The sequence below is a fragment of the Nipponia nippon genome, unplaced genomic scaffold (genome assembly GCF_047370975.1).
Source record: "Nipponia nippon isolate SJK-2023a ecotype South Korea unplaced genomic scaffold, ASM4737097v1 scaffold_11, whole genome shotgun sequence".
Taxonomy (NCBI): Eukaryota; Metazoa; Chordata; class Aves; order Pelecaniformes; family Threskiornithidae; genus Nipponia; species Nipponia nippon.
This window is the reverse complement of record NW_028262302.1, coordinates 29383148-29401085: the sequence shown is the minus strand read 5'-3', so window position 1 is coordinate 29401085 and position 17938 is coordinate 29383148. Positions and strand designations below refer to the sequence as shown.

At 39.1% G+C, this 17938-nt stretch overlaps 1 protein-coding gene across 2 annotated transcripts in view; it reads left to right on the top strand.

Annotated features, from left to right (window-relative positions):
• KLHDC1 (kelch domain containing 1) overlaps positions 1 to 17938 on the top strand; it is a 30579-nt gene that overhangs the window by 4539 nt on the left and 8102 nt on the right. The window contains exons 3-9 of one of the 2 annotated variants that reach the window (XM_087746921.1): positions 2021 to 2138; positions 3102 to 3220; positions 5023 to 5101; positions 6003 to 6086; positions 7936 to 8019; positions 11462 to 11689; positions 14150 to 14208. In XM_087746921.1, coding sequence (XP_087603047.1) covers positions 2021 to 2138; positions 3102 to 3220; positions 5023 to 5101; positions 6003 to 6086; positions 7936 to 8019; positions 11462 to 11689; positions 14150 to 14208 — 771 coding nt within the window. The remainder of the gene's footprint in view (positions 1 to 2020; positions 2139 to 3101; positions 3221 to 5022; positions 5102 to 6002; positions 6087 to 7935; positions 8020 to 11461; positions 11690 to 14149; positions 14209 to 17938) is intronic. The other variant, XM_087746920.1, reaches the window with a different exon arrangement.

Genomic DNA, 17938 nt, shown 5'->3' with positions numbered 1-17938 from the left:
TTTGGTCTTGTAAGGTAGCATCCATTTGTGCTTATATGTTTTCTGCCAGCTGTCTTTCTAGTCTCCCACATGTTTATGTATTTCTTGCATACGCATACTCATATTCAGGAGATTCATTGCATATCCATGTTCAAGGCAACAATTTGAAATGGAGGGAAAAGGGGAGGAGGGCTAGATCAGGAAGGCGTCTTGTAGTATATATGAAATTCCACATCTGTGCGGTCAAGTCACTGACTTTGAAAACAACAGTTTGCGTATGGTTAGCTGTGAAGTTCTAGCAAGTCTTTTTTTTAAGATTGCACCCTCACTGAGACTGTGGTTCGCTGTCTGTTTCTTTTGGTGAAAGGGCTGCGTAAAGCAGCCTCATACTCGTTTTTCACCCCCGATGTCCCCGTATCAGTTGTACTGGTACAGCTGTTTATATGGTCACACGGGAAATTGGATCAGGAAAGTGAGCTGGGTTAAATATAACTTTTATTTTTTCAGGGTTATTTTTAACCTGGATCCGTTCTTGATCTCATTCAGTTTACAGCACAGGCAGTGGTACGCGTACAGCTGAGTGCGCCGCAGGACATGGGAACAAGCAGGAATGAGAGGGCAAGAGCAGAGAAGGGAAACGTGGGCTGGCTGGTGGCAGTGCTGCTGCCAGAGCAAAGCTATTTGGAAGCAGGGCCCTCAGCAGCTGTTAGCAAGCGCTGTTTTCCATAGGGACAGGTTACACCCACATCATTCACATCTGGTGATCTAGCACATAAAAAGCTTTTTGCTTTAATGGCTGCTTCCAGTTCTTTTAGGTTGGTCAAGCATCAGAACTCAAAGCTGTAAGAATCCTTTTCTCGTGCATAGCCATCAGTGATAGAAGATGAAGGCGTCTGATATAGATGCAGGTGTATCGAAGAAGGGAATGAATGGAATTGACTGGGTCAACAAGTGTAGTGATATTAGACCTAGCAGAGAGAAGAAAAAGTGGAATCGGGCTTTGAAGGTGGGAGACCGTGACTGAGGGGGGAGACTGGGCTAAGGACCCGGTTGGAAGGCACAGAATCAGGTTGAGAGCTGAGAAAAATGAACGGGAACGGCAGGGGAAGGAAGCTTCAACCAGAAACTGTGGGGTGACAGCAAATGAGATGTCGGCAGCAAACCTGGGGCAAGGAGTTGGAGTGCCAGCGCGGAGAGGCTGGGATTTGGCTGCTAAATCTCCAGAGACTGAAGGTGTGGCGACAAGGTGGAAATCCTAAACAAATGACATGTCCTCTGTGCACGTACGTGTGACAGGGAAATGCAGGGCCCTGTCTTCTGCAGAAATTTGAGATCCTAGGAAAGCTGTTTTCAATGCAGAGTGAGGATTCTCAGCGCAGTCTTGGCCTAATGCTCAGCCTTGTGAGTTCAGCAGAAAGCGTTTTGTCAGGTGGTTGTGTAGTGCTTGAGACTGTGTGATGTTAGGATTTGCATCACAGGAAGTTACTGGTTTGTAAGTGAGAATAGCAAGGAAAAGGCTAGGAACTGCTGCTGCTGCTGAACAGAGAACTCATTGCTAAAATTGGCATTATTGAAGATTTTTTTATTATGCTAAATGCAGTGCAAAATGCAGTTTTAGAGTGGGTACCAAAATTAGTGAGTACTTCTGACCTTTATTTCTACTTCTGCCTTAGTTTTCCATTTGTTAAGTATCAGCAATACCATGTTCTCATTTCAGGAATTTTTGGAGTTAAGAGTATTTCCAGGTTTTGAATAATTAATGCTTCAGCTCTACTAATGCGCTCTTAATAGGGGCTTCACCTTCAGAAAAACTGAGATGCTTCATAAACACATGCACAGTATTCACGTGAAAGTCCTCTTACACCACAGGAGCCTGACTTCATATATCAGCTGTAGTTTCTAGTGCTAGCTATGGCCAAAACATTGCAACTGTATTTTTAGGTTTAAGTCTAAAAATTATTAATACGTCTGTGTTGGGTTTGTTAATTTTAGCAGGTTTGAAAGCAGCGTTATAAGACTTAATGTCTGTGCTAAATTGCAGGACAATGCACCTAATGGAAGGAGAGTTACCTACCTCCATGTCAGGAAGCTGTGGGGCCAGCATTAATGGGAAGCTGTACATTTTTGGTGGATTTGATGATAAAGGATACAGTAATCGGGTATTGTATTCTTTTCTTTCATAGCGTGTTGTATTTGAATGCATAATAATGCTGACCTTACTGTTTTGTCTGGTGTACTTTGCATTTGAATGAAGAAATTTAAGGGAAAGCTCTATTTTTGTAGAAAAAGTTTACTTTTAAACTGGCAAAAAACTTTAGTTTTTGTTTTAATGTTCAACTCCGTATATTTTTCTGGGATTTTTCACTGAATCATAGCTTCAGATTGAGACCCATTACATGAAACCTTCTGTATTTATTTCTGAAAACTGCCAGTGCTTTCCCAATTGCTTTTTTTTTTTAAATATGTTGGCAGCCATAATTGAAACTGATCTCTTTTATTTTTGCTCTTTGATAGTGATTACCTTTCTTACATAATCAGCTAATAATTAAAGTTAAATTATAGCTACCAGTTTTCATTGTAACTGAAGGCTGGAGTAGCAAAGTAGAGGAAATGAGCTGTTGTATCATTTAGCGTAGATGAAGTCAGGGTTCAGTCCTGACTAGAAAATAACGGAAATGGGGCCTGTAATCGGATCTCAGTTTAGTGCTCGGTTCCCAAGCCTTGTTGGTATTGGTGCAGTTACCTGGTTAGGTTAGGCAGAACTACTGACACTTCTGCCAGTAGAATGGAACCGAGAGCTCTTTGTCTCGCAGAAGATTTTGCAAGGCTTCAGCTGACTCTGGAAGGAGCAGGATATTAGCGTTCTGGTCTGGCTGAGAGAAGGCAAGGAAACGTGCTGCTAATTCTCTCGCTTGTTATGTTCTTGTTGTGTATCAGATTCTTCCTATAGGTTGCTACATCCTGTAAACTTCACTGTCAATTCCTTTTTTTTTTTTTTTTTTTTTTTTTTTCAAAGGAAGTAGTGTATTCTGGGGGTGGTGGGCTGTTCTTTTTGCTGGTGATTTGTGCTGGATTCTTCGACATCATTTATACTGAAAATGTTGTAATTTTTTTCTTTTAAGCTGTATTATGTTAATTTGCGAACAAAAAATGGAACCTATAGGTGGAAAAAAATTACAAATTTTAAAGGTCAACCTCCTACACCACGTGACAAGCTTTCCTGCTGGGTGTATAAGGACAGGTAACACATTAAGAATATTTAATATGTGTTAATTGCAGAGAGGAAGTACTATAAAGTGAAGAGAACACGGGTTTGGGATTCATGAAACTCTAATTCTTAGCTTGACTTGCTATGGGATTTTGTGTAACCCTCCTAACAACTTTCTGCCAGAGTTTTCTCACATGTGAGCTGAATTAACGGTAAGTATAAACCCACTTTAGGAGAGGGTTGGGAAATTTAGTGAAAGTTTCTGGAATGCTTCAAGACTTTAGATAAAAATCATTATGCATCTATTACTTATGGTTTTAACTTTAACACATGTTAAAAGTCAGTATACAAATTACACTGGGTTTTTTTTGTTACATTATGTAAGCATTAAATTATTACCTGCAATAAAATATATTTAGTATATTTTCAAGGACTTTAATAGCATACAAATGCTGACAGTTGCAGAGGCATTTCAGTGAGTATCTTTATTTTCTAAGAACAAAGTCAGCCTAGATATTTGTGTTGTGAAAGTTACTGAGTGTATTTAGAAAAAATACTTAGCTAAAAATAAATGCTTCACATTCTGTGTTTATTATGGAAAGTGTCTGGATATTGTGGCATGTGCGGTCACAAGAAAGTGACATGTCAGTGATTTGTTATAAAAGTTATTGTAAACAAGAAAGAATGTGATATACAGTGAACACTATCAAATGTAAACGATGTATCTGTTTCTGGAGTCCACAGCTAGAGAGGTTTTGCATAAACTGTATAATGCCTCTCGGCACTGTGTCTTGGTTTTGTAATTCTAATTTAACTGCAAGACATACGAAATTACGTATATTTGAACAACTTCTCCGTAGCTGTTAATACAAGATTATTCAAAACTAAATTAATCTATTCAGAGTATCATGTAATCCGCATACTGAGAAAATTACCTACTTGAGGTGGCAGAGTGTAACCTTTTCATTTACGAAAAGTATTTGGGGACAAGCTATGCACCTTTTCAGAAGTATACCTTAAAGTTTCACAAGATGTGAATTTGCAGATCAGGATGTCGTGGTGTATTGCACAATGCTTTCCGTAACTCTGTTTCCCTAGGAATGTCAGTCTGGAATGACCTTCACCATCCCATCATTTCCTAAATTGCCTTCTCCCAAGATCACTAACAACTATACCAAATATCCTCAAATGTTGAAGTTAAACAAAACTTTAGGAACCATTACTTATGGATGGCCATTTCATGGGTGGAATTTTAGGCTGGGAGGTGTGTAACAATACTTGCAATGCAATATGTTCAGTAGTGCTTAGTTGAAAGAATCTCTTTATAAGCTAGAGAAGGGCTTTGTGGGTCACAGGCAGTCTGTGGGCTGAGCCTTGGGAACACTTGTTGTGAAAAGACGTATACAGAAGGCTAACAAATATAGCAGGAGCATAGGAATTTCAGTAGAAAAGGGCAGGAGTTCTAGCAGAAGCATAGGCAGTTCACTGTCTTGTGTGTTACGTGTCATTTTGAGACTCGCGTCTGAAAATGTGACTGTGATAAGCTTGTGGATGGAGGAATAGAGAATAGGGACTTTGAGGTATCTCGAACCTCCTTCCTTGCTTCTGTGGATTTCTGTCAGGGTTGTCGAGGAGTGTCGAGTAACAATATTACCTTCATCTCAGTAAGGTTTTCTGTGTAATTAGGTGCAATATTTAAAATATTTTAATTTGTCTATATTATTAATAGCACAGTAGGTAAACCAAAATTTGAAATTAATTATTACAGCTTATTTATTTGAATGTTATTTACAAAACAGCTAAGTGAACTTATTTTTTTATTGTTATTCTTTTAGGCTAATATATTTTGGTGGCTATGGCTGTAGGAAGCATAATGAACTGAGTGATTGTTTTGATGTCCATGATGCATTTTGGGTAAGAGATTTTTCATAATTTAGAGTGATCTGTCCTTTCTGATTGTCAAAATGTGATCTTTTATACTATCCTCAGTAAGTATGAAAATCTGATTTATTTGTAGCATCAGCAGAAATGCAAATTAGAATCTTCTACTTAGATTTGAAATCTCAGATATTGCATGTTGGGAGCGGTGGGTGTTCAGTGTATTCCACGTGCCCAGTGCTAGGCTTTGAGCGCAATGAAACAAAATGCTGTCAAAGCAGGAACAAAGACAGTACTTTAAATCTGAAGACATATTTTAAATATAAAACTCCCAGAACTTTTTAGAATTTATTTCCTTGAAGTAACGGTAGGGAATTTATAGCTTCACAAGTCGAACTGACAAATACTTTCGGTTAATTTCTTTTAATTTGGTATCCAGAGTAAATGCTATTACTTTAAGATGTCTGGATTAGCTAGTTTCCTATAATGATTTCTTACAGCTAATAGAAAGAAGGAGACTGATGAGAGTATTTAGTGACAGGATTTAATAAGAAATAGATGCACATTCAAGGGAGTATAGATCCTTATATCAAATGTTAAATATTGACTTACAGAAATGTATTGCTTTGTACGATATATTTATTTCTCAGTATGTTACGCTCGGAATTAGAAGGTAGAATTCGTCTACTGCAGTGACTGGTGTTGGAGCCCAAAGCCCATTTTCAAAAGTGTCATCAGCCCTAACGTTCCCGAATGCTGTTGACCTTCAATTAGACCTGAGCTGCTGCATCGTTATTAAAAATATTAGCAGACGTTTCTTTTAATAAAATTCTGTATTTAGTTTATTTTCTGTTCACTTCTGGGTTTGTGTCCTTTAATAAGCACAAAGACTTTAAAACAGAATAAACTTATTTTTAATTTAATTTATTTTTTTTAGGAAGGACAGATATTCTGGGGATGGCATAACGATGTTCATGTTTTTGATACAACCACACAAACTTGGTCTCAACCAGCAATTAGAGTGAGTGTTTTTTAGTCTCGTCTTTTGACACAGTTGTGATTTTACTGCATTTTGAATAGTTATTGTGCTCTAGAAATTGATGTTGGCAAAAGTAATTTGAATATGCTTAATATCGCTCAGGCTTGTAACATTAAACAGGAGGACACTCAGTGCATCTGAAATGTGGAAAATTCAGAACTGATATGAATTTTTTTTTTCCCACAGGATGTTATTAGACTGGTGTTTTTTCTATAATGCGGTTCTGATGCAAAAAATATTGTAAGCTTCAGAGAGGTATTAGAAATCTGGATACATTAGAAGATGATACAGTATTCTGTATCTAGGGGATAGTTTTGAGATAAAGCTTTGTATTCAAGCTTAAAACAACTGTTGGGAATATAAAATTACTGTCAGCGCTCTCTTACTGGAAAGACAAGGCACTGGAATACTCCAGAAAACCATTTAGTAGGAATACCAGAGTGGTGCTGAGGAACGGGGTGTGGAGGTGTTTTGGTGGCTCCTGACAAAGCAAGGCTGGGTCCTGCAGAATGGATTACGGCGACTGTAGCGACTTCGGGTATCCTTGCAGGCCCTGCCCGGGCTTTGGATACAGAACAGTTCCATGGCTGGAGCACAGCCGTTAACCCTGGCCAGCTCTGTGTTCTTCATGTGTCACACCTAGCGAAGGCCTTCTGGAACAAAGCAGAGGTCTCTGGGGAGTGCCTGGTAGAAACACATAAATGGTTTTAATGGTGCCAAACTGAGGTTAACAAACTTCATTTATCTGAACTGTTTTGATCTGAAGCCATTTGGTTGACTGTATCTGCGTATAATTAATCTGCAACATGGGTAACCTCTCCCCGATAACTGAGAGTTGACCACATGAGAGATTAAGGTCTGCCTGGGGGTTTCTTCCTTTCCCCTGCCTCCCCCTTTCATCAAGCTGATAGGTCAGTGTGAAGGATGGCGTATCGGGCTGAAAGAATAACAGTAGTCTTGAAATCTAGTCTCTCTTGATTCATTATTCAGCTTTTACAGGCTTAAAAAAGGCAAGGGGAGAGATGGTAATTGAACAAGCATCTCCCAGTCATGCTATATTGTTAGAATAAACAGATCAGGTGTTCTTCGGCAAATATGTTATTTTAATAGTCTTCCAATGGAGCATGTGTGCTTACTTTACCAGTAAAATAGTAATGCACACATTTCTATTTATTGATATTAATATGATAGTATACTATAATGGTTCATAAAATCCTGGTGAGTTTAAGTAAGAACTCAGTAGAACTATATTGCAATGAGTGTCTGACACTGTTTTATGGTCTTTATAGGATGTTCTAAAATGCAAAAAATGAAATTACCTTTGAAAAGTAAAAGCCACTTTTACTATCTTTATTTCTGATTTACACAGGGAATACTTTTTGGCACGTGGCTATTGGATGTAACATCAAATTTTAAGATCTGATTTCCAGAGATTTTTGTACCAGTTCCTGATGGTTCGCACTTTGGAAAAATAAAGCTGCACAGGACACATCAACAATAACTGATGTGCTACTGTAATTTTATGCTTAGGAATTAAAGATTAATTGGATTTCACTTAAGTAAAGCAATGATAAATCAGATCAAGAGGGAATATATTAAACATTAGCTACTGAGGGAACTCAGTTAAAGCTGCCCTTGGCAAATATGTATATGCTCTAATGTCTGTGGAGTCTTGGATATGACTACAAATTATTTCCTTTTAAAGTTGCAGTTCTGTCAGCATATTGACGCATGTTGGCTTTACTTTTGCAATCTCTGTGGTACTGACTTGCCGCTATCATTGGCTGGCGCTTTGATGATGTTCTGAAGGATCTTATTTTGGTTCTTTCAGGGTGGAGATCCACCTCAGCCTCGAGCAGCTCATACATGTGCTGTGCTGGGAAATAAAGGTTACATCTTTGGAGGACGAGTGCTGGTTAGTGTTTAATTAAAACATTTTATTGTCAGTAATATTATTTCCTTGGCAGTTTTTTTTTATAGCAAATTCTTTTTGTAATAGAAAAAAAGCCAAAACATTTTTGGCCTAACCTGTATGCTAGAGGCGTTGAATCCAGGATGCTTCTTTTCATCCCACTCTACAAAAAGAGGAGTCTGTCTTTCTGTCTGTAGCATTAATGATGAAGCATATATTGTCCCCAAAAGGGAAGAAACAGATGACTGTATGGTAAATGCAAATGTTTATAAGTCAACAAAAATGGCTGATGTATGCGTAACTTCTGCAGGAGATGGTTCTTTGAGAGTGGAGCAAAAGCAAGCCTGCTGATAGACCAGGTTTAAATAAATGATGAGATGCTAGCATTCTGTGCTTGCTACAGCTTAGCAGATCTATACATCAAACCTGCTGGCTTTTTCTTCCCCATTTCACTTAATGAAATGCTAGCAAGTAGTAAATATAACTGGGATTTTAGCTTGTGCTTCTCCCCCTGGCCCCCGCCCCCTGCTGAAGAAAGAGGAAATGTGTAAGAACAGTCAATTTCTCACGTACGCATCTCTCACACCCTGATGTTTACCTTCTGGGAAAGTGAAGTTCAGAATAGTGGTTGGGATACAAGACTTTATATTTACAGTTGCAACATGTGGTTCTGAATGGTAGGAAGTAAGAGATCTCAGTTGGCTTTATAACTTAAACTTTTGTCATTTTTTGCACATAAGTGACTGAAATACAGATGTCTGGAAGAGCAGCAAGTGATTATAATGTCTGGATACAGAGGTATCAGTCTCCGTATGTTCAAGCTGGTACAGGATGCTGCAGCATGTTACCTGATAGCACAGGTCCTTCCAGTCCTGTTCAGCCTCTCCTCTGCTCTCTGAATGCCAACTTTGTAGTCTCAGTCTTTACCTTTAGCATGCTCTGTGCCCTTGATAGAGAATACATGAAGCACACTGTAGAGATTGCTGTTAACAGCTTTATTCTGTGCATCCAGTATAAACTCTTTACTGCAAGAGTAAGGCTTGTATTGGCTTTCTGGCTAGTTGATCCAAGACTGTGCCATTTAATACACTGTGGGAGGATCTTAAATGTGTTGTCCCTTAGGTAATAGTTAAAGGCAGCGTAAGAGCTATCTGTTTAGGATGCGATCAGTGCATACTTAAATCAAGGCTAGAATCTTGCTATAATCATAACTCTTCCTAGCTCTTTTTAATTTAAAAAAGAAAAAAGTCATAGGCATCATCCCCCTGGTTGTCTGTACCTAACAAACTTGAAGCCACCACTGGTAAGCAAGGAGATACTAAAACCTCTCAGCCACACACTTAATTTTCCTAGTACTAGTCAGAGGACATTTTCTCTTCAGTTCTTCTCTGCTGAAGCATTAATGTAAGAATTTAAGCTTGAGGCAGCAATCCAATACAAAAAACATACTCTTGTCTTATGTCTGAAAATAAGGATGGCAGTAGGTAGTCTTAATTAATGCAGGCTCCCTTATCGTTTGTACATTTTTTGCGAGAATAGCTTCTTGGGCTGGAAAGTGTACCAACTGTTTTTAGAACTGTTGCAAAAGCATAGTGAAGATAATATTTTTAAAGGTCTCTGAGCTGGAGTTTATAAGCAATGTGAGAAACAGGTTCTGTAAGGCAAGTAAAAAAACCCTCCTAATTTAAGTTACTGTGTACTCTTCCATATTTTTTTTTAAATTTACGTTTTTAGCTCTTTTTACCTTTAATTATATTCAGCTAAAGGATGAGACTTGGTGCTTTCTATCTCTACTACTATGAAAAGTAACAGTGAAGCAGCTTTTGAAAGCCCTCAGTGCTGTGTTTCTATAGTTCTGTTAGATGAAAGAGAAGGAATTAACTGTTTGGAAATGCCCTCCAATGAACATATGCCAACTTAATCTTGGCAAGCTGCCCTAACCTAAACCCTGTATTCTCAAGTACTTGCAAATAAAACACTGTAAAATTGCACTTTGTTCCCCATGCCCTGTTTTTCATGCTGTAAAAGCTGTACTCTCCTGCAGTGTTCTTCTCAGGGAAAGTCTACAGTTCTGTTACAAAATGGCTTACTCCTGCTTGCTCAGACAGAAACCAGACGTACAGATCAAGGCAGGTTCAGAATGGCCACCCAATGGCCAGCCAGTTTTTCAGTTTGAATCGCCTCCCACAGCTTCAGGAAAAGTTTTTACCTCACTACCTTTTCAGAGCAATCAGAAAAGAAAGTAACCAAAATTGATCCTGTTTATTCTTACCATTCTGCCTTATGTGTTATGTAGCCTTTCATACAGGCTCACGATCTCTGGAATTGTTGCTAAAGCCCCACCTCTTGACTGAGAGAGAACTGCATGCAGTAGCTTCCAGAGCTGTAGGTTTGGACAAACTTGATTTGCAAATAACTAAGGAAATAAAGGGATATTAAAGAGATTGAAAAGGTATCTAGTCTTACTTGGATCTTGTGCGTCAGTGTTAGCCATGCCAGGCTAAGCGAGCCCTGTGCCTCTGCTATGGACTCGCTCTTCTGTGTCTGCTGTATAAATGAACTCTTGCTAACCACAGCTGAACTGAATCCTGCTCCTCATTTAGCAAGCCTGCAGACATGAGAGGGAAAGAATCCTAGATGTGAAGAAGTAAACACGCAGCTCAGGACCTTCTGGCCTACCATTTATTTTTGAGCTCTTCCTCAGCCTTCAAAGCCTTGCTCCCTCTGCCTTTTGTTAGCAAGGGCTATCTGTGTGTGCTGCAGAGGTCTGCGCACCAGAAACAGAATAGCGTTGAGCGTTGTGCCCAAGCTAGTTAGGGTTGCTGTGCTGTGCCTGTTGCAACTGAACTGCTTTGTAACTCCAGCTAGGATTCTCATGCAGCCTCTGCAAGTGAAATTATTGGTAACCTGGAGCTCACCTGTCATTTCACCACTGTGCTGTTGCATGATTAGATGTGCCCTGAGAGGACAGGCCCTCTGGCTTCTACTTAACTCTGACTATTTGACTACAGGACTCAGAAATACAAGAAGGCTCTGATCTGAAAAGGTTTTTCTCTTCCTCAGGCAGCATCAGCTTCCTTAATAACCATGTGCTAAATTTCAGTGAAACCGCTTGGGAACGATGTCGGAGAAGAGTGAAATTTTGGAAAGCTCTATTTAATTTTGTAGGAGAGCAGCAAGTGTAATTTTCACCTTAGTGGTACTCTAGTATTGATTCGCTTTCTATCCTAGAAATAAATGGAAGGCAACTTGTAAAGGTTAGGGAACATTCAGTGGGGCTTGAGGAATTAATGTAAGTCATGAAACAGGAAAGGAAAGCTAAAGACATCAGAAAACGCTACATTTCCTGACAACAGGAGTAACTCCTTCCCAAAGGATGAAGTCGCATTTCTCCATAAATTAAGGAGCAAATACGGGGTTGCTCTGCTCCTCCTTCTCCTTCTAGTTCACCATAATACAAATCTTCCCAGGGAAAAGGCTCTACAAGGAACCAGAAAGGGCCAGGAAGTGTCATGAGGCTTCTCCTATTCATCTTTCTGGGAGGAAAGGGCACCTTTTTCCAAACTTGGAGCTAGAACTGGTAAAAGAAGATGATGATGATGATCAAAATCAATTGTACCAGGAATCATTTGAAAACAGGCTCAGAAGTATTATGTGGACTCTGTTCCTCCAGGTAAGCCCCTGAAAAAAACACAACTGGGAGAAAGTGGGAAGGAAGGAGAGTTAGTCCGAAAGTTGATGCAAGTCTCATGTTTGATTTAAGTGGAAAGTTTTCGTGTAAAGAATGATGCAGTAATAAAACAAAGTCTTTCCAGCAGCTCTTCACACATCTGATGCCTTAATGTATGCATGTTTATATTTCCTGTTATCCTTTCTGTCACTGAAGATCAGAAGATACATTGAACTGCAGTCCTTCTCTTACAAAGATTTGATCTGTAATAGCTGATTGTAAATCTCAGAATGGAAAGCTGCACAGAGTTTGCTGTAACAGCAGTGAGCTGCAAATATGTCACCCTTAATGCCTTTCATCGTGCTAGAAAGCTAATCCTGAGACGAAGCAGATCCTGGTTAATGTTTACGAGGCTGCAAATAAATGAACATGCTATAGCTAAGTAGGATGTCTAAGGAGTCCTTGTAGCTCAAAGGGAAATGCAAGCCCTCTTACGAGGCTTGATGCCTTTAAGCCCATTAAGAATCATTTTAGGATTATCAGCTAAATGATTAAACATAGTAGGTAGCACTTACAAATACACGAGAAGCTGCAAGGAAACTTTGCATGTGGCAAGTGACGATACTATAACCTGACTGTGCGCTTTACGGTTTCCCAAATGAGGGTTGGGTAGAAAGGCATTTTCATTTATTAAAGCTATGTTAAAGGACTGAATCTTAGACATAAATGTCCAACTGGTGCTGTGTTTTGAATTCAAAATGAGGTTGATGTAATTATGCATCTGTCAGTCTGTTGACTCATGAGAATGTAAAGATTATAATACATTGATTTCCCAGGGACCAAGAAACTGAAAACTACTCTGTCTTCTGCCTAATGCCTAGGAAAGGAAAGTCAGCGAGGAGCTCTTGAACAGGATCTTCTTGAAACCTTAATTACCAACATAACAGCAACTTACTTTCTTCCCTTTCTTTAGTAGACATCCTCCGTATCGAACTGTGTTATTGCAAGATGATTAAATATTTTTAGTTCTAGAGGCCAGGATGTTGCTTTCTCCCCACCCTACCCCCAAGCGCCTAGCTGTGTTCAGGTACAGCAGAAGATACTAAGAAATTGCATTTTGCTTTCTGCTCTTATAATTTGTTCCTCATCTCCTTCAAAGCCATCTGAAGGAGCAGGAACCTGCATAGACTTGTCATGGAAGACAGATCTGTTCCACTAGCTGTCAGTTGGACCACACGTTATTGTTACAGTTGCCCTCTTGCAGGGATAAAGTTTCTCGGGCAATGCACAAAAGCCCTTGCATTCTGCTGTTCTTTAGGCTACTGGCCTCTCTGAAGGCGCTCCCAAAATGCTAGTCAACATTCTCTTCCCTTGGACAGAAAAGGGCTAGCATGTACTTGATCAGAGGAGGCCGTAGCTGTCCTGAAAACCTTGCTGTTTCCTGAAATACCCCGAGAGACTTTCCATAGCTCTGATGGACAGCTTCGGAAGTCTCAAACTCACTAACTGGCTGAGTTCTCAGGGGTAAAACTACTCCTATTCTGACTTAAATGACAAGTCTAGTTTCTGCCTCAAAGGATCTGCAAGCTGGAGAAAGGCTTATTCTAATAGATCTATGGACTACCCTAGGAGAAAAGAAATTGTAAGGTAAGGCAAGATATATTTCCCTACTTATCAGATATTGTTTTGTAGTACCTAGGGGAATCACAAATATCAGTCAAGTGTATTGCGAGCCATTGAAAATATTGCTATGGTCTAAAGCAAAGAAATTCTTTCTTATATTCCCCCCCCCCTTGATGTTTCTAAGGCAATTACTTTCTTCATCTCAAAATGGAGGCAGGTATGCAAGTGTATTGATTTCCCCTTGTTCTTATTGACACATTCTGTTATTTTTATGGCAAATGCTAAAGGGTCATAAAACGTTGTTGTTGCTAGTAGTAACTTTGCGGAAGCGCTTGCCTTCTGGAAAAGAGAGAAAAACACAGATGTGATGAACTTTCTGTGGGATGGCATGTACTGACTACAGTACCTACAAGAATATTTCAAGGAATAAGTGACCAGGCAGGAGGATGCATAGTTCTGAACAGAACACAAAGAAAAATAATAAGAGGAAGCTATATGTAGAGTATTTATACCTTCTGCAATTACCTGCCAGGAATTCTATGGACGAAAATTGAATACCTTTGCAGGAACTGAGTATCACATATTAAACTACTATTAAAAGCTAAAATTGGCCCCATACTGCCATTGCATTGCTGTAATATTCCTGACAGTTGCATGGGTTTTTTGAGAAGAAATGCTTTTCATCTGCCACATAATACAGAGTTGTTTTAAGGCACGTGGGTACGGTTTTCTTCAAAATATTGTTACTTGGAATATTCTGTCTCGGGAAGGCCTCACTGAAATACTTTGCTCATTGATTGCTTAATATAACACAACTGGGATTTTATTTATTTGTTTTAGCAAACTAGAATGAATGATTTGCACTGCCTGAATTTAGACACTTGGACTTGGTCTGGAAGGTAGGTTTCTCTCTATAACACTTAAAGTTGAATGTAGCAGATTGAAACATATTGTTAAATAGTTCCAGTGCTAATTTTGTAGCTTTTCCGAGAGGAGAATGGGAGTTTGGGGACTATTTTAACAGCTGTTATATTGTGACTTCAATTTAATTTAATTTGGTAGTGGTTACTAAGCTTTTTCTGTTCCGCACCAAAGCCTTGATGATGCTATTTTAAGCACAGCATGTAGTGATTTAACATCCTCATTTTCAAGATGGGTACATTTATCCACATGGAATTTTAGTTTGGATGTCTTTTTGAATACCGTTTTTACTATCTATATTTGGCTCGTTGTGGTACAGAATGGGGAAGGATCTCCCCCCTCCAAGATAAGCATCTTAACCATTTTTTTTTTTTTTAAATCAAGTAAAAAGCATGACCTAAATATTTCAATTTTAAACTAAATCAGGTATTAGTACACTTCCTAAGATTTGTTTGTTTGCACGTAGCATTTATGATAGTGCCTACAACACGTGTAGAATCGGTGGATATATTGTTAGCTGACAGACTACCCTTGAGATAAACAGTAACTGATGGGCGATAACCACTGTTCTGTTCCTATTCTCAAGGTAACCTAAATAGTAATTTCATAAAATTCATGAAATACCCCTTTCCTGAGCATGTGTCAGTACTGATCCTGCTCCAGGGCTTTGTGCTTCAGGCACCTATGATGGACATCTTTAATCACCCGGGACTGCTGATCTGATCCTGTGCCGAGTGTGTTCCTCTGCCCCCGAGCCGAGAGCGAGGCGAGGGAGTAGACACAATCTTCCATCCATTCTTTCTTGCTGCTGATGGCAGCAGGACAAAAGTCCCACAGCGTCCTTTCAAAAAAACTTCTCTTTGAAGGTGTCTTTAATTAGCACTTATGATTAACTAATCGGTTTAATTCCCCTTTTTCTTTGCTGGCTGTTTTAAAATTAACAGTGTTCTACCTAAATGATAGCATTGTCCCTCTTAGACTGTGTAACTTTACCTCTGAGTGGATTGATTATTCAGATTAGCTGCTTGCTTTTGTGGTTGTTGCAAGAGCAGCGGCCGTTTGGCTTGCTTTATGCTGCTTTAAAAAAAGGAAACCTGTGGCAGTTGAGTGACAAGTCAATGAAAGGAGCTTCAAGCCCTGAAGGAGGAGTGCCAATGTCAAAGTTCTGTCTTAGTCCTCATCAGCCAGTGTTCCCTTTTCTTTGGCGTATGAAAGCTAATATTGAAGTTTTTAAAAAGTCTTTTCTGTTCTTGACCTGACTACAACAGGCTGATTTTACACACATACATACACATACATACATACATACGCACGTACATACACTTAGACTAAGGATGGTAATACTAAATGCAGCCATTCCTAAAAACTGAAGATTGTTCCAATGCTCAATTATTTCTATATTGTGATCCAAGAATAGTTCACAAGACTTACCCATGAATTAGTATAGAGTCTGATCATTATAAATTTAGAAGCTTACTGTCCAGCCATTCTATAGCACCTCTGCAAAGAGTCTTTGAGAGACTGAAAAAAAAAGAGATTTAAGGGACACTAAAAAAAGATATTTAAGAGATTAGAAAAAAAAAAAAAAGAGTCTTTGCAGAGTGTCTGCTGCTGTGCTGGCACCTCGCAGGAGGCAGAGCGTTCATCTTTAGTTGTATCTAGAGAGGTACCTAATCAAAGGCTGGCCTTATGGGAAGCTTCACAGGCCTGAGCGCTGCTCGTGCCTTACTGAAGTGACTGATCTTATGGAAACCTGAGAAATGTAATTCAGACTATCACAGGTGGCAGAATTTAGATCAGCCATTGTCAACTGCAAATCGGGGAAAATAATAAAAAAAAAAGGGTACTTTCCTAGGACTAGATGATGTTTTCTCCAAATAATTTATTTGTGGCTATTAATTGTCTGTTATGGTAAAATCATCTCATATTACCAGGCCACCTATCAGCATGCACAAACATACAATACCTCTTAGCATGATTTCATCTCCTTATTACAAGAGGAGCAAAACTGGGTGTATCTTTCAGGACAATATCAAATTAATACTTAGATTTTGACTTCAGTTTACAGTCTGTCTTTGCAAATTGTTTGCAAAACTATTTTCTGGCTACATGCTTCCTCTCATAAAATTGGTAGTGGTCGCTGTGTTAGAAATTGGGCATTTGTAGGGATCATCTCCAATATAAAGAACTTGGACCCAAAAGTCCCTGTGATTCTACACACAAACATTGTAAAATAAGACAGAGTAGATAAACAGGCCAGGTTTTTTTTTTCTCTTCTCTTTTTTTTTTTTTTTGTCTGCAATTCATATAGCAAATAAGTTCTTGCTGAGACCTACAAAGTTATGTATTAAGAGTGTGAAGTAAAGAAAATCACTCTATATCCTTTGAGTACCAGCAACGGTGTTGAATAGTTTGAATCAGACAGTCCATTTCCAGCTGAAAACTGCCTCTAAAAAGCCCTAGTGTCATTCCAGTATTTTACAGGGGGGAAAATTCCTTCAGACTTGTTTGCTGTCAGTGTATTTTTTCCTCTGGGTATTTCGTGCAAGGAACCTTTCCTTTCTTATGCTCTAGCTTCAAATTCCTTTCTAGTGAAATTTCTGATCCAATGATTAATTAAAAACTGGGCAGGATACAACCTTTCTGGTCTTGATAACAGAATTATCTCAGGCATTCTGCAGCTGCAGCGAGATTGCCTTTGATTGCCCATGTGAATTCTCACCAAATGAGACTCACGGATTTCATACAGATTAGAAAGTTGGGCTGTCTGAACGCTGCTGACCAAGACAAGTTGACTGCAGGTGTTTGAAGTTCTGTACAGATCTCCCAGCGAGGAGGACTTGGCTTGTACAGTCCGACATTCAAATTCACTTCTTGGACATCCTCTCCAAAAAGAAAAATTCCAAATGCAATGATGATTTTATTTAAAGCCCCATGGCTTTTCATTAACCAGTCATGTCAGATTTTTTTCTTATTCAACTCTATGCAGGTTTCTTGAGGAATTGCATAATATTAACATATTAATCCAGGAATATATTCCAGCATGAGATGGCACTATTTATTTTAGTTGCCACTACCCAGAAGTTACCTTGCCTTCCCTGAGCTCCACTGACCTGTTATTCAAAATGTTCAATATTATGTTATTTCTGTTACTGTGATCATTTTTTCAATCAGTAGCAGGAAAGATTGAAATGTCACCCGTCAGTATCTGGTATCTATTTTTCTAAACATCAAAGCCTGTTGTATCTCAGCACAGTCTGCTCTTTTGCCAATTTTAGAAGCATCTTATACAAGAGTTGTGCGAAGCAGGCACTCAAACATTGTGACTTGGCTTTAACTTCAGTGCCAAATTTAGTAGGACAGTTTTGCAATCACTGTTTAATTAGCTATGATTCTTCAGTCTTTGCTTCCAGATGGAGAACTGCTTAGCAGTCACCAGCAGTGAAGTTCCTCTCACTGAACTGCAGATGCCTGTATTACTCACCCTAGGCTTCCTCTGTGCTCAGTGAAGAGAAACAGGCGCTTCTTGGGCACGAGACAACTGCTGCTAAGGTAGACATCTAAAATAACTCACGAGTTGTGCTTTTCAAGGACCTGTTTCTCTTCATTGATAATAAAGGAAATATGAACAGCGCAGACAGTCACCTATATTGTAGCTTGAGCACACATCTGTGTATATTACACTCGCCTCACTTTAACAAAGTGGAG